Source organism: Rhinolophus sinicus, linkage group LG01 (assembly GCF_036562045.2).
Source record: "Rhinolophus sinicus isolate RSC01 linkage group LG01, ASM3656204v1, whole genome shotgun sequence".
Taxonomy (NCBI): Eukaryota; Metazoa; Chordata; class Mammalia; order Chiroptera; family Rhinolophidae; genus Rhinolophus; species Rhinolophus sinicus.
In genome coordinates this window covers 153,485,636-153,500,026 of record NC_133751.1, presented here as the reverse complement: position 1 = coordinate 153,500,026, position 14,391 = coordinate 153,485,636, and the positions used below count along the sequence as shown (strand labels likewise).

Here is a 14,391-nt window from a genome sequence, read left to right as displayed (position 1 = left end):
AATAAATAATATTATTGACATTAATAATTAAAATACATGATAGTGTAAATTATAATTATTTGTAAATACCCAAGTGGGTGCCTTTGGATGGGAGGTAAACGCCTATGTAAACAGAGGAACTCAAGACTTATTGTGGAATGACCAATAGGAATAGAGATACAATGCACGAATAACGTATGCACTTGATAACTATCGGACGTGGTTGTATCTAATCTGAATCTTCATAATTCAATACGCCATGTGTTGTAATGGACGTACTTGATGCACTCATGTGAAATAAAGAAACCTTTTCTGAATTTTGTTGCCTGCAATTTTTCGTAGCTTTTGCGTGGATCATCATTCTTAACTGTCATCATTTTTGTTGCCACTCTTGCTCACAAGTCTTTAGTTAACACTTGATTTAATGGTAGATTTTAAAGAGAATAATATTTTGACCCCCAGACAAGATGAGTGCAAAAAGAAAGAGCTATTCCATCGAGTACAAGAAAGGAATCGTGGAAGACTCCCAGAGCAAGAATCTTACAGCTTTCTGCACAGAAAAGAAGTTGGATCTCCGAATGGTCTAAAAATGATGAGCAGAGTACAATAATCTCAGTCAACAAGTGGACGAGGGAAATGCTAAGAAACACAAGTGTGGATCAGGTCGGCAACCATTATTTCCTGAGCTGGAAAACATCATCTGTGAATGGATTGCTGACAGAAGAGCAAAGGCTTTGGTTATGTGCAGGGCTGTTCAAGCATTTGCCCTTACAATGGCATCACAGTTAGAAATACCCCTGGAAGAATTCAAAGCATCACAATACTGGCTGGACAGTTTCCTTCAGCGATGTGAACTGTCTCTAAGATCGACAACACTGTTCAAGCTGGAAGACACTGAAGTTATTAAATGTGCACTTGCATTCAACTCCTTTGTTGATGGCATTGGCTTTTCTAAATACCAATTCTCCAACATGATTGCTATGGATGAAACTGCAGTGTTTATGGGCCAAGGATCCCAAACAACAATTGATCAGAGGGGTGCCTCGTCAATCTACATTCTCTCCACTGGTTACAACAGTGCACGTGTTACCTGTATTTTGGCAATTTATCTGGATGGAAAGAAAGTCCCACCTCTAATCATCACTAAGGGCAAAAAAGATAAGGTTGAACATGTTTCAGGCATTTATGTTCTTGAAACCGAAAAAGCCTGGTGCACACTAGCAGTTATAAGGAAGTGGGTCGATTTAATGCTGCCAATTGTTTTGCGAGGTGGTCAAAGAGGTCTGCTAGTCTGGGATTCAGCCAGCACTCACCACGCTCAAGACATGAAGAACTTCCTTGCAGAGAGAAGAATAGATCAAATAATTATTCCCGCAGTAATGACTGCCTATCTCCAGACTCTTGATATTGCAATAAACAAGCCATTCAAGGACCATTTGTGCATGGAAATCAATGACTACATTGAAAATTGAATGGAGAGAAATCAATGTGGAAACTTCATGAATCCTAGCCTGCAAGAGGTCATGACTTGGGTGAAGAATTCATGGGATAAAATCACTGACAGCTGTGTTGCCAGTGCACTAGGAGCAGGCTACATGGACAAGAAGTGCTCATTTAAGGAGCGCTCTATTGCTGGACATGAGAGATTGGGGCCAGTGGTTCTACAGGAAATGGAGTCACAAGAAATTGAAGCCGGAATTCAGGGTTTGGAGAGTTATGACAATGTTCCAGAAGAAGATGACATGACTGTATTTGAATAAATGTAGATATTTGTACATGAATAAATGTAGATTGTTATACATGAAAAAAATAAGACATCCCCTGAAATTAAGCCCTAATGCATCTTTTGGAGCAAAAAATTAATATAAGACCTGGTCATATTTTCAGGGAAATACAGTCTATGTACTAGATATGAGGTGTGATCAAACATATGGTGAATGTTTAAATTAAAAAAAAATTATTACAGTAAAAGACACATTTCTATTAATCCCCCTCAAAATACTCTTCCTCGCTTCGAACACACTTATCCCATAGTTCTTGCCACTTTCTGAAGCAGTCTGGAAGTCTTTTTTTGTGAGTGTCTTTAGTTGCACTGTCATGGCTGCCTCAATGTCCTGAATCGATTCACAAAGTTTACCTTTCATGGTCATTTTTACTTTGGAGAAGAGCCAGAAGTCACATGGTACCAGATCTGGTAAATAAGGTGGATGAGGACACACCGCAATGTTTTTATTTGTTAGAAATTGCCATACCAGTAGCGATATGTGACACGAAGCCTTTCCACTGTGATCACAAAATATGGTGAATGCTGCTGCCGAGTGCCATCCAAAGGAAAGGCAGGGATCTTCAATACGGGAAGCAGCGTGACAAACCTTAGTAACAGTGTGTGACAAGTTTCAACTTGTTCGGTGCAGTCAGGCAGATGTGAGCTACTGTTGAGAGAAGGTGTATTTTAAAGTGTGTCTTAAGTCATCCTCCATCATGACAACGCTCCGTGTCACACATCACTTATGGTATATGGCAATTTCTGTCAAATAAAAACATTATGGTGTGTCCTCATCCACCTTATTCACCAGATCTGGCACCATGGAACTTCTGGCTCTTCTCCAAAGTCAAAATGATTCGAGACATTGAGGCTACAACAGTGCAACTAAAGACACTCATGAAAGAGGATGTCCAGAACCCCTTCAGAAAGTGGCAAGAATGATTGGATAAATGTGTTTGAAACAAGGAAGAATATTTTGAAGGGGATTAAATGGCAATGTGTGTTTTACTGTAACAATTTTTTTTTTTTTTAGTTTAAACATTCACAGTATGTTTTGTCAGATTTTGCAATAAACTTCAAATATAAGTCTTGGTCAATTACTGCCATTTGATACATGTTAAAGTCATGAGAAAGTATGTCATTTCTTTTGAAATTTAAGATAATAAAGGGGAAGGGTGAATTAAGGCTATAATATTAGTTTTTGTTTGTTTTTGCTTTGTTTTGTTTTGTTTACCCCTTTGCCATTTAATTGACATAAGTGGTCTTTCTCAATTGATCATTATAGAAAATGCATAAATATTAAATTATAGAAATTAAGGTAACTATAGTTAAGAAGAACCTTATTCTTTCCAACAACTACAAACAATGTCCAAATCCTGTGCAAATCAATCTGGTAAACTTCAGTAATTATGCTAATGAATGGATACTTTCGTAGTAGTGCATTTTCTCAAAAACATCAGTTCCTATACTGAACAGGTTGCCTCTGATCTACCAAGTGGATTAAAAAACATATATACCCATTCGTTTCCTTTAGCATTGTGCTTTGGAATCAGACCAAGTTACACTAAAGTGCAAACAGCTGATTATTTTTACTACTAGTAGTGCTACCACTATCCCTAACTCCCCTGGTACTGCTGTTACACTATAGCTGCTATTTGCCTATCTAAGTGAGGCAAGATTTTTAACTGGAGTTTAGTGGTGCTCAGCTCAGCTTGTAAATGAAGGTTTATACATGTGAGATGGCAGGATTCACTCAAGGAGCAGTCTGTAGCCGTGAGCTGGCTCAGATGGAAATTACTCCCATGACTTTGTGTTGCTCAGTGCTATATACTAAATATCCCAACTCATCCATGTTTTTGTAAATGACCACATAACTTTGGTCATTTTGTTTTGAACATGTTCATGTTTATCTTCATGCTAGCTTTCTTACTCTTGGACTCAGAGGTAAGATTTAGAATCTAACAGATATGCAAATAACAACGCTATCTTAAGTTAAATATCTAACACAGAATTTACCCAATATTAAGTTATTTTAGTAAGTTAATTTAAATACCCAACACTTAAACCTAGGTAAATATATTACATAATCACCAATTTCCTTTATAAAAAACTATTCTTGTGTTCTAGGGCATAATAGAAATAACATAATTTGGGGAGTTAGACAGACAGTGATTCTAATCCCGGTTCTGATACTTAAAAGCTTGGGCTAGAGTTCCTGATCGTGAGTTTTCCTTTTCGTAAACTTGGAATACCAATATATTTCTCACAGATTTCTTGTGAATATTAAAACAGATAAAAGAAATAAAGGTGAACAGCCCAGAATCTGGCATGCAAATTTATTTCTTAACAAATGTTACTTCCCCTTTCTCTTCTAGGGGGATTTTGCAGTCTGTTGCCTTTTCGTGGGCATGATATTCATTTAGGTTCAACCAAATGCCATCTGGCTGAGTCTGGGACAACAAGAAATTGATTGTTGTCATCTATCTCAATTTGATTGAAACATAATTGATTCAGTTTGGGGCCAAATCACTGACTTCCAGATTTTACATGCAAAATATTTGGTTTTGTATAGACAGAAATTGTAGTCATAAGCAGTTTCCATGATTTTTTTTTTAAGTTGAACAAGCATTTGGTACGACTGACCAAATAGGCAGTTATTTTACATTTCTTTAGATATTTGCCAGGATTTCTCTAAAATAGTAATAATATGTGTTCTTGTTTTTCTGTCACAATATTTACTTAGGGTCAAATCAAATAACAGGGCATTTGTTGGGCCAAAGATGCTTTCTTGTATGAGAGGAGGGAGTTAATTATAGTCAAAATAATACTGGAATAAAGAGACTAGACATTTAGTATGGCTTTTTTGCTAATTCAATGATTTCCATAAATCACTTTTCCTCAGCTTTTTTTTTTTTTTTTTTTTTTGTCGTCTGTAAATAAGCAGGAAGGAGAATTCTTAAATTCCTTATATGCAAACTATCTCCAGAATAGAATTACATTTAAAAATTTTTGTATTAAATAATGATAATTTAGTTTCCTTATGTGCCCAATTTAAATATTCCCTTTTTAGCACATTATAAATACAAATCATGCCCTACAGAAATTTTTATGGTTTTATGGTATATTCTCCTATGCCTGGAAAGATAAACGTCTTTCTAAATAAAAGATGGTTTACTAAATAACCAATCTTTAATTAGCTATTCTCAAAATCAGTTTGTTTCCCCAAGAATCATTTCTCCAATTTAGAACACTAATTTGAAGTAAAGTTCCTTAATGATCCAGCAGGGGGTGCTATCTAAGAAGACTGGCAGGAAGATGCTGCTGGAGTGATACTATTTGTTTTTAGAAGTGATTTAGCTACTTATGTCAGTTCTGCATATTCATTCAAAATCTATGCTGCATCTAAAATGTATTTTAATGACTGTGTAAAAACTTAAATGTCATCTAGAATTGCAACATTGTTAATGAGTTTGGCATAGTCAGCCTTGTCTCTAAATCATTTATAAAGAAGAATGTTAAGAGTAGCTATTTTAGAATACAGCCTTTTTGGCTATTCTCTCTCTTTCTCTTTTGGTTAAATGAACAACTTTGCTAATTTGGAGATTATAATTATAAAATAATATACTTATATTCCATTAAGCTATAAAGCTGCTACTAATAAAATGACTCATCAAATCCTGTGGATTGCAGGTCACAGAATATGCAACCCAACATATTCTTTGAATATGACTTTATTATGCATTGGCTCTAAAAATTGGTGGTCTTACTGAATCCTGCTGTTTCCTATAATCATAATTGGTTCAGCAGAGTGCTTACATTGCTAATCTCCCTTGTTTCTATGTTGATTAAGCTACTCATAATGGATTTAGTGCATACAGAGAAAGAAGAAAAGCGAAAAAAAATTTCTGCCAGTAAATTTAAATGAACTACACATGAGACCAAAGAGGGAGGCACTCAGGCCCACATTATTAAAATTTGAAATTAATTCCCAAACTTCCTGAGGAGAATAGCTATAGGTTAAATGACAATGATGGCACTAACACAATGATAGAGTGCCTTGTGGCTGACACATCAATTATCTATTTGACTCCTCAATAATACCCTCTGAGGTAGATGGCTATTCCCATTTTTCGGTTAAGGAAACTGAAGCCCTGAGAGGGGTTAAGATAGTAGCCCAAATCCACACAGTTAATAAGCAGCAGAGCTGAAGCTGAAATTCAGATCCTTTAAATTTGGTTCACACTATTCTGTGCTTTTTCTACTTTATGCCATTGTCCAGTAGTATTCTTATATTGTAATATAAGGAGGGTATGTGAAGAGCAGACAACAAACACACTGCCTAATACAAAACCACCAGGAGCAGCTTACGTTGGCAGAGAAGCTTCGGCCATCACCCTTGGAAACAGCTGCTTGGTATCTCGCCATCCGCTCCTTCAAGGACACCACCTCCTGGAGGTCTGAAACACCCTCAGCTAGTACAGCACTGTCTTCTGCAAATCCACTTGCAGGCTTGTTAAGGCCAACAGCCACTGAAAAGAAATGTAGCATGCTCAGATATGTGTCAGGCTTTGCAAAGAAAATAGCATCACCTTCTGAACAGTGAAGACATTTAAAATATCTGGTCTCCTGAAACAGACTGCAACATTTCACAAATACTTAAGATGTTTCATTGTCACTCTTTTCTTCAAGCTTTCAAGCAAAGCTGCAAAATGCCTATATAGGACCATATGCTTATACAAACATCAAAAGAAAAGAGATCACATAGTCTTATCTCATCTAACCAGCTCCTTTTATGAGAAAGGAACATAAGGATTCTCCATGGCTATGTGATTCTCCATGGTTATTTAGTTATATGTGCCAGAGCTGACTTTAAAACTAGTTTGTCATATAATTAAAAACCATTTGTGTTTTGACTCTCTGAGTATTTGGTTTTCCATAGGGACTTCTTATCCAAATAAACATTTTCATATATTTTAATTAAAATTGTAAATCTATTTTATTTAACATGCTTTCAAAAAGATATAAAACATAAAGGAATAAGAAGTTGTATTATATGAATGCTGTGATTGTACAACACTGATATGCTGACAACAAATGTCAGTTATTTTTTGAAATTCACGTTATCCAAAACCATTGCCATATAAAAGTACACGCTTCCAGTTTATTCTGATAGAAAGAGACTCCCAAAAACCACTGAAAGTCTTTCACATGCTAAAGATAATATATCTTCATTTTTTCCCCTGTGGATTATCTATCTGCACAGGTGAGTTCAGTTTATATTCAACTATATCTTTTTACTTCACTGTGCATAATCATTTTATAGATTTTATTGAACATGACCCCCTAAAGATTTTCTACCTTAAAATATAAAATCCATTTTGTATATTATTCATAAAATATGTCACTCTTTTATTAATCTTAACAGTTTACTTTTATTAAAATTTACAGATAGTATTTACTTTTCAAATATTCAGTTTTTATCTTTTTTCATCTTACTGAGACACACCCGAGATTAATGTTCAGAAATTCAGTGGCCTGAACATAAGAGATTTGGATTCCATTGCCTTGTGGCCTTTTATTTTGATCACAGAAAAGACACCACATTTTAATCTCTCTCTATCTCCATCTTTCTTTTTCCCATTAATAATTTTGCCTATTTAGGTAGGGTCATGGAGTAGGAAACTTACTTTGAGCTAACAAGCTGTGTGCATATTGTTTCCTAACCTCCTAAGTCAGTATTTTATCATTTTCTTCATCTGACAAACAAGGCGCTGTGTCATGCCCAGTCTACTATAATGCAGTGAGCCTATCACTGCTATCTTGATGCTGATGACACTGGATGTAAATTTTTAAGGTTGATAAGATAGCTCCTTTCTTAGGGATGTGTGGGGAAGAGATAGGAACATTGGATGCCTATTTCAGAAGAACTTGAATGCACTTGAGATTGGAGAACAAGGTGAAATGAGTTATAGAAGAACAAATAAAGATGTTATTGTCATAAAATGCCTGGGAAAATGGGGAATGATGGAATGTGTAAGTATGCAACTCAGACAGAGGAGGAACATGCTACAAGGCTAACTGGCCTATGAAAAAGAGGAAGGGAAAAATAAAATGTTCACATGACCATTTCTGTTAGAAAGAACTGTAATTATTAATATCACCAAATGACTTTACTAGAAGTTACCTGTCTCTGAGGTCTAGAGCTAATTTATTGTGCAGATGAACAGACAAAAATCCAAAGAATTTCAGTGAATTCTCCAGTCTCCAGAGCTAACAGTATAGCCAGGTCTAGAATCCATTGCACACTAAATAGTAAATGTTTTCCTTTACTTGATGATCAGAAAATCATTTCTAATCCACACAAAATATTAATTATTTGTGTAATAGAATAAATCCTATGAAGCAGAAAGAACATGTAGGGAAATGCTTTGAAAGAAAATAAAGCACTGAAAAATTCAAGCTGTTATAATGAAAACTATTAGATACCAAGTGTCTTTTATGAGAATTCTGAGGTTCTTTGGGAAAATATTTTTATTGTAACTTTTTGAAATTTATTGAATTTTTGAATTTATATACTACATATAGATCCAATTTATGTCTACTTATGAGAGATTATGTAAATTATGAGAGATTGTGTAACTAGAGATCTTTTTTCTCCATCTGCAAACATGTGCTTTCCTTCTTCTGTAGGGGTTAAAAATGAAGTAATTGACTAAATCAATCAGTCAAATATGCCCAGGTGGAAAAATTCATTATGCCTTCCCAAATTTTACTTTCTATGGAGCGTCCACATTTAAAACATTTTTAAATAAGCAAAATAATACACTACAAGGCAGAATACTCTTCTTAAGCAATTATTCACATACCTGTTGTTACTCGCAGAAGCGATTGCATAGTCGCCCTGCCATGTTTACTTAGAGGTGCTAAAATAATAGCTTTAAGAAGTCAGATATATAAAATAATGAGGAATAGCCAGTGTAATTAATACACTCTGGAATTTTTTTCTAATTTCATAATTTCTAATATCAGTGAAAGAATTCTGGGACATATGCACAGACTAATATCATGAAACATTTCAAAAAGGTCATTGCTACATTTGTTATAACCATTCTTCTAACAAGTCATTAAGGAAGTTTCAAATATGGAATTCAATGGTTTATAAAAACAATGTTCTTACAATATTTAAAAAATGACAAATGTATTCTCATTTCCCATTAAATAATTGTCTAAAAATATGAAATAACAAGTTATGAATATGATCCTAAGATTTTATAGAGTAACAATTTGGAAATGAAGGCCAATGGCTTGACACATAGTGTTAGGATCATTGTATTATTAAAAAATACTGCCAAAATCTGAAAATGTTTATTCACAAGATGTCTAATATGGCAGGGTTCACATAAGTGCTTTCTTTTAATCTTATACCTAAAGCAAGATTCCATCTCAGTACGTTTTCTAAATATAAAGATTTCTTCTTACTCTTAAAATATGGAAGGCGCATTCCCATATTGTAGTTGTAGATAAAGTTTTATGGAAAGGATGGTCATGTAACAATACAAAGGATGTTATTGGATGAAAGATATTAAATGCCAGGTGCTTTAAAACTGGCTTACCCAAATATTGTTCAGCTTAATATGAGTCACCTTATTTCTCTTCTCTTTTGCCTACCCAATTTGGATAATGTGAAGGTCTATAGAATAAAGTATAAAATACTTTGACCTTTTTATTTCGTAAAGAGACCACTTGCTACTATCTGGGTTATGAAGATGATATTAGCTGTGCCTGAATTAGAGCAGAGGTGAAGTCACAAGAAAGTTGCCAGAGATTAGAAAAGAATGAGGGGTATTAAAGTTTTTAGAAGAATTAAAACACACATTGAAGGCAGTAAATAGAATAATATATGCTGCAGAAAAGAAAATCACTAACATATTAACAACAATGTAAAAGAAGATGACAGAGAGAAAAATCCAAACTATAAGATGACAACAGTATTTCAGTGGGAATGGGCAGAACAAGTAAGATATAAGAACAAGTAAGCTGTAACAGAAGACAAAAATGCTGAAGATACAATTTGGGCATAGTTTAAAAATACTTACCATAATCCAGGAATAAAATTAATTTTAAAACACCAATATATCTGCAAATCCTGATAAAACATTTCATGTTCATAGAAAAAGAAAAATTCTACAATTTATCCAGACACATGAACAGTTTCTGTCATAAAGTAATGCAAGTCACACATCCATATATATTCTTTATAACACTGAAAACTAAAAGGAATTAGAGAATTGGTTACTGAAATCTTAGTTTTGTGAACTAGAGACTATATGAATCCAAGTTGGTACTCATATGAAAAGGTCACAAAAGTCAAACACAGTCTAAACAAAAATCAGCTATAAAGAAAACAAAGGGTCTCAAAATATAATACCTAAAAGAGAGGGTAGAAGTAAAATTAAATGCAATAGTCATGAAAATAAACACAGGTCAGACTTTACACTGAAAAACAAAGACAAATAAATCCAACTATATGCCACTTGTAAGGAACAAACCTAAAATAAACCACAAAATTTAAAGGGAAAATATTGGGTAAAAAAATTACCAAGTAACTATGAATGAATAAATGTCATCATGGCTATATTCTTTCATGCAAAGAAGCATGAAATGAGACAGAGGGCTAGTCGATCGATAGAAGATTCCACTGTGAAGCTGTAACACTGTACGCCTCTACATGCTGACTAGCATACTACAGAAACACATAAAGACCATCACTAAAAAGAAAAAGAAGAACTGGATAGGAATATAGTTGCTGTGAGTGACATTAACATATCTTCCTCCATCTTTGCCACATACAATTTCAAAAATAAATGATTTGAATCATATAATCAATATGTTTAATATCTTTATTGTCATTAAATACATATTGATTATCTACAATAAACATAAACATGTCCACTATGCTCCAGAGCTTTCAGTCTAGTTGGAACGAGAGATAGGCAATTACAACCCCAAATTACTGGGTTTACACCAGGTGAGTTAGGAGTCTACAGGAGAGGACATATTCTATTGGGTGTGACAGTGAGTAGGCAGCAGGAAAGGCATCCTGAGAAGTGGAATATGTGCCCTGAAACAGGAAGGAGTTGGCCAATGTGAATATGTGGGAGAAAGAAAGATGCAGAAAGGGGATGAAACAGCAGCATTACTAACAAATCGCATTGAGAAAATTGGGTAATAATTTTGAGGGAAACATTAAGAGTTCCTCACCACACTGCATATTACAAATAGAGTATTCGATAGGCTAAAGACTTAAATGTTTTTTAAAGTGATGAAAAATCTTTAGAGAAATGTAAGTAATTCATAAAATGATTTCAGTTGGACTTTCTAAGCATAAAAATTTTAAAGTAAGAAACCTTTTAAACAAAATTTATAAGACAAAAGGAAAACCAAAGAGGGACAATTATGACGAATAGGCTAAATAAAATGTTAGTTTTCAGTCAAGAACATTGAGAGGTGAGAAAAAAATAATTACTGAAAAATGGATAAATGACTCAACAGAATGAATTGCAGTAAAAAAAAGCAATATGTATAAAGTGCTTTCTATCTGTCAGACATTAATCCATTTAATGCTCTCAACCACCCTATGAGGCAGAGGCTATTTTTATTTTTATCTCCATTTTACAGATAAAGAAACAGAGACACAGAAAGGTTATAAAATTTGCTCAAGTTCAGGTGGCTGGTGAACATCAGAGCTGGAAGGGGAAGCCAGGCAGTCTGGCTCCAGGTTCTGTGACTCTACTACAATTCTATGCTGCTTCTCAAGAAGTACAGGTGTCCAAAAAGCAAAAAGCAAACCCAAACAGTCAGTTTCCCCAGTAAAAAGATGGAAGTTCAAACAACAAAGGGATGCCTTTTTGGTTGTGCACTGATTTATACTGTATATACTATATATATAATAGTCCCAGATAGCTAATCCAGTGTATAATTATGACTCAAAAGAAATCCTAAGGATTCATAGTAACTTGAACTATTGAGCAGAAAAACAAGAATTTAGTGATTTTTTTTCTTTGAAATTTTCTAAAATTAATTTAAGGAAGCTTTATTTAATCTGAACTAAGAACCAGCAGTGAGGGAGCTGGCATGTCCCGTGAAATCCCACAAAACTGACATAAATACAGACATTGACTTAAGAAAGTAAGCACACTTTCAATGACACATCAATAACTTCACTACTATATTCTGGATGCATTACAAAGAAGTCAACTTCTTAGTATTCGGAAAATTGATTTAGAGCTAAATTGGGAGAGTGATGAACTAAATTTTAACAACTCTAAACATATGATCTATAACCCGGCTCAGATTTGTGTACAGGATATCCTACCAATGGACATTTCATAGGCTCAGAGCCATTAGCATGAATAGATCTTCTATAATTCTTAATATTTGCATATCCCTCAGCTAATAAGAAAATTCATCTCTTTTAAACATTCAGAATGTAGCTGCCAAATCAAATTCGTAATCAATTTGAGTTTTATACATTTTACCTCATTTGAATATTATAAAACGAAGAAATGGATGGAGAATAAAATGAAAGAGCAAGTATCTAGTGCAATCTTGCATTGATTTACAGTTCTTAGAAAAACATGGAGAGGAAGGGGTAGACTAAAATGAATGGAAGTGACAGCACAAAACTGTGTTTTGGCATCCATTCACCATACAAACACCGTGAATCATATTCCACTTTTTAAATTATACTCCCTATAGTCCTATTCCCCCAAATGCATTGTGTTATCCCATGTATACTTGTCACATTCCCCCAAATCCATCCATTCATCTGATTATCATCCTTTATACATTAACCAAAACAGATCTCTGAGGGTAATAAGAGGGAATTGTCCTACTTCCTTAGTAGCCCTTCCCTAACCAGTATTCTCCAAGGTAACTAGATACTGGAGGAAATCCTGTACATCCAGTTTTCTGCAAGAGGAAGAAGACAAGATTCAGCACTGTGGTAGACAAAATATTGGTTGTCCAAAGATGTTCACATTCTTATCCCCAGATTCTGTAATATGTGACTGCACACAGCAAATGGGACTTTGCAGATGTGATTAAGTTAAGGAGCTTGAGATTTGGAGAGTATCTTGGATTATCCAGGTAGCTTTAATGTAATTGCAAGCGTTGTCAAAAGTGAAAGAGAGAGGCAGAGTCAGAAAGGAGAAGTTATGACAGAAGCAGAGGCAGAAGGAGAGAGAGAGAGAAAGAAAGAGGGAGGGAAGGAGGGAGGAAGGGAGGGAAAGAGAGATACAGATTGTACACTGCTGACTTTCAAAATGGAGGAAAGTCCGTGGGTCAAAAAATGCAGGTAGTTTCTAGAAGCTGGAAAGGACAAGGAAAAAGATCCCCTTCCCCTTCCCCTCTCCCCTGCCCAGAGCTTTTGGAACGACCATAGCCCATCCAACACCTTGATTTTGGCCCAATGAAACTCATTTTGGATTTCCAGAACTGTAATATAATAAATTTATGCTGTTGTAACTACTATTGTTTGTGATAATTTGTTATAGCAGCAATAGGAAACTAATACAAGCAACCACTGTAAACATATATATAACTGTCCAAGTCAGAACTCATTACACAGTAGATCCTTTATAAGACATTTTTCAATTCTATCTCCTGCAAATCCCACAGGTTTATATACACAAACCACTCTGTAATGGAAACATCTTTGAAGTTATTCTTCATGCCTCAAAAAAAGAAATGTCTACCTACTTATAGATAAGACTCAATTTGAATGTACATTTAGGTTCTAATCAGAGTAACTGAACTGCCATTTCTAAGTGTAATAACTTCTTGTTATTAGGTTGGGGCAAAAGTAATTGAGGTTTAAACGGTTAAAAATAATTGCAAAAACTGCAATTACTTTTGTACCAAACTAATATATAGGCTTATCTTCTGTTGTCTGCTGTTCATCATTGCAAAAGTAGTGTTTCTAGTACTACAGCAGTTAAGAATGAACAGAATTTAGTAAGAAATTAAATAATCATTAATACGTTAATATTGTTAGTTGGGGCATTTGAAAATTTAATCATATTAGTATTAAATATTTTTGAATTAATTGCTTAGTTTAGCTAAATAATTTGTTTTAAAAAATCAGTAATTGAATAAAATGACTTAATTTCTTTGAAATGGTCAAATAAATTAGAACCATTGAATGCCTGTAGATGACGCATATTTTTACAGCATAAGTCTCTTGTTGGACATTTCCCTAGCATAACCAGACTTAGATTGCATTATAATAGTGATAACTATCTGTTACTGAGTGCAAATTATGTGTTAATCATTTTACATGTATTATTCCACTAATTCTTATAACAACCATACTGATAAGTGGTGTTATTTCCATTTTACTAATAAGGAAAGTAATTTCCAAAGGAAAAAACATATAGTAAGTGGCTGATCCTGCCATTGACTTCAGGTATTTCTGAATACAAGGCTATTCAACTTTTCATAGTTACCTATGTAAGTATATTTTCATTAAAATAGAACATTTTCTTACAAAGTAAATTTTTAATTAAAGGTATGAACACTCCTTTATGCTTCCTAAACATCTACACACAAATCCTTTCTACATAGCATTTATTTCAGTTATCTAGAGA

At 34.3% G+C, this 14,391-nt stretch overlaps 1 protein-coding gene across 3 annotated transcripts in view; it reads right to left on the bottom strand.

The window, feature by feature from the left end:
- The window catches only part of XIRP2 (xin actin binding repeat containing 2), a 269,500-nt gene that overhangs the window by 48,046 nt on the left and 207,063 nt on the right, over nt 1–14,391 (bottom strand). For all 3 annotated transcript variants that reach the window (XM_074337389.1, XM_074337396.1, XM_019727352.2), the window contains one exon: nt 6,113–6,273. In XM_074337389.1, coding sequence (XP_074193490.1) covers nt 6,113–6,273 — 161 coding nt within the window. The remainder of the gene's footprint in view (nt 1–6,112; nt 6,274–14,391) is intronic.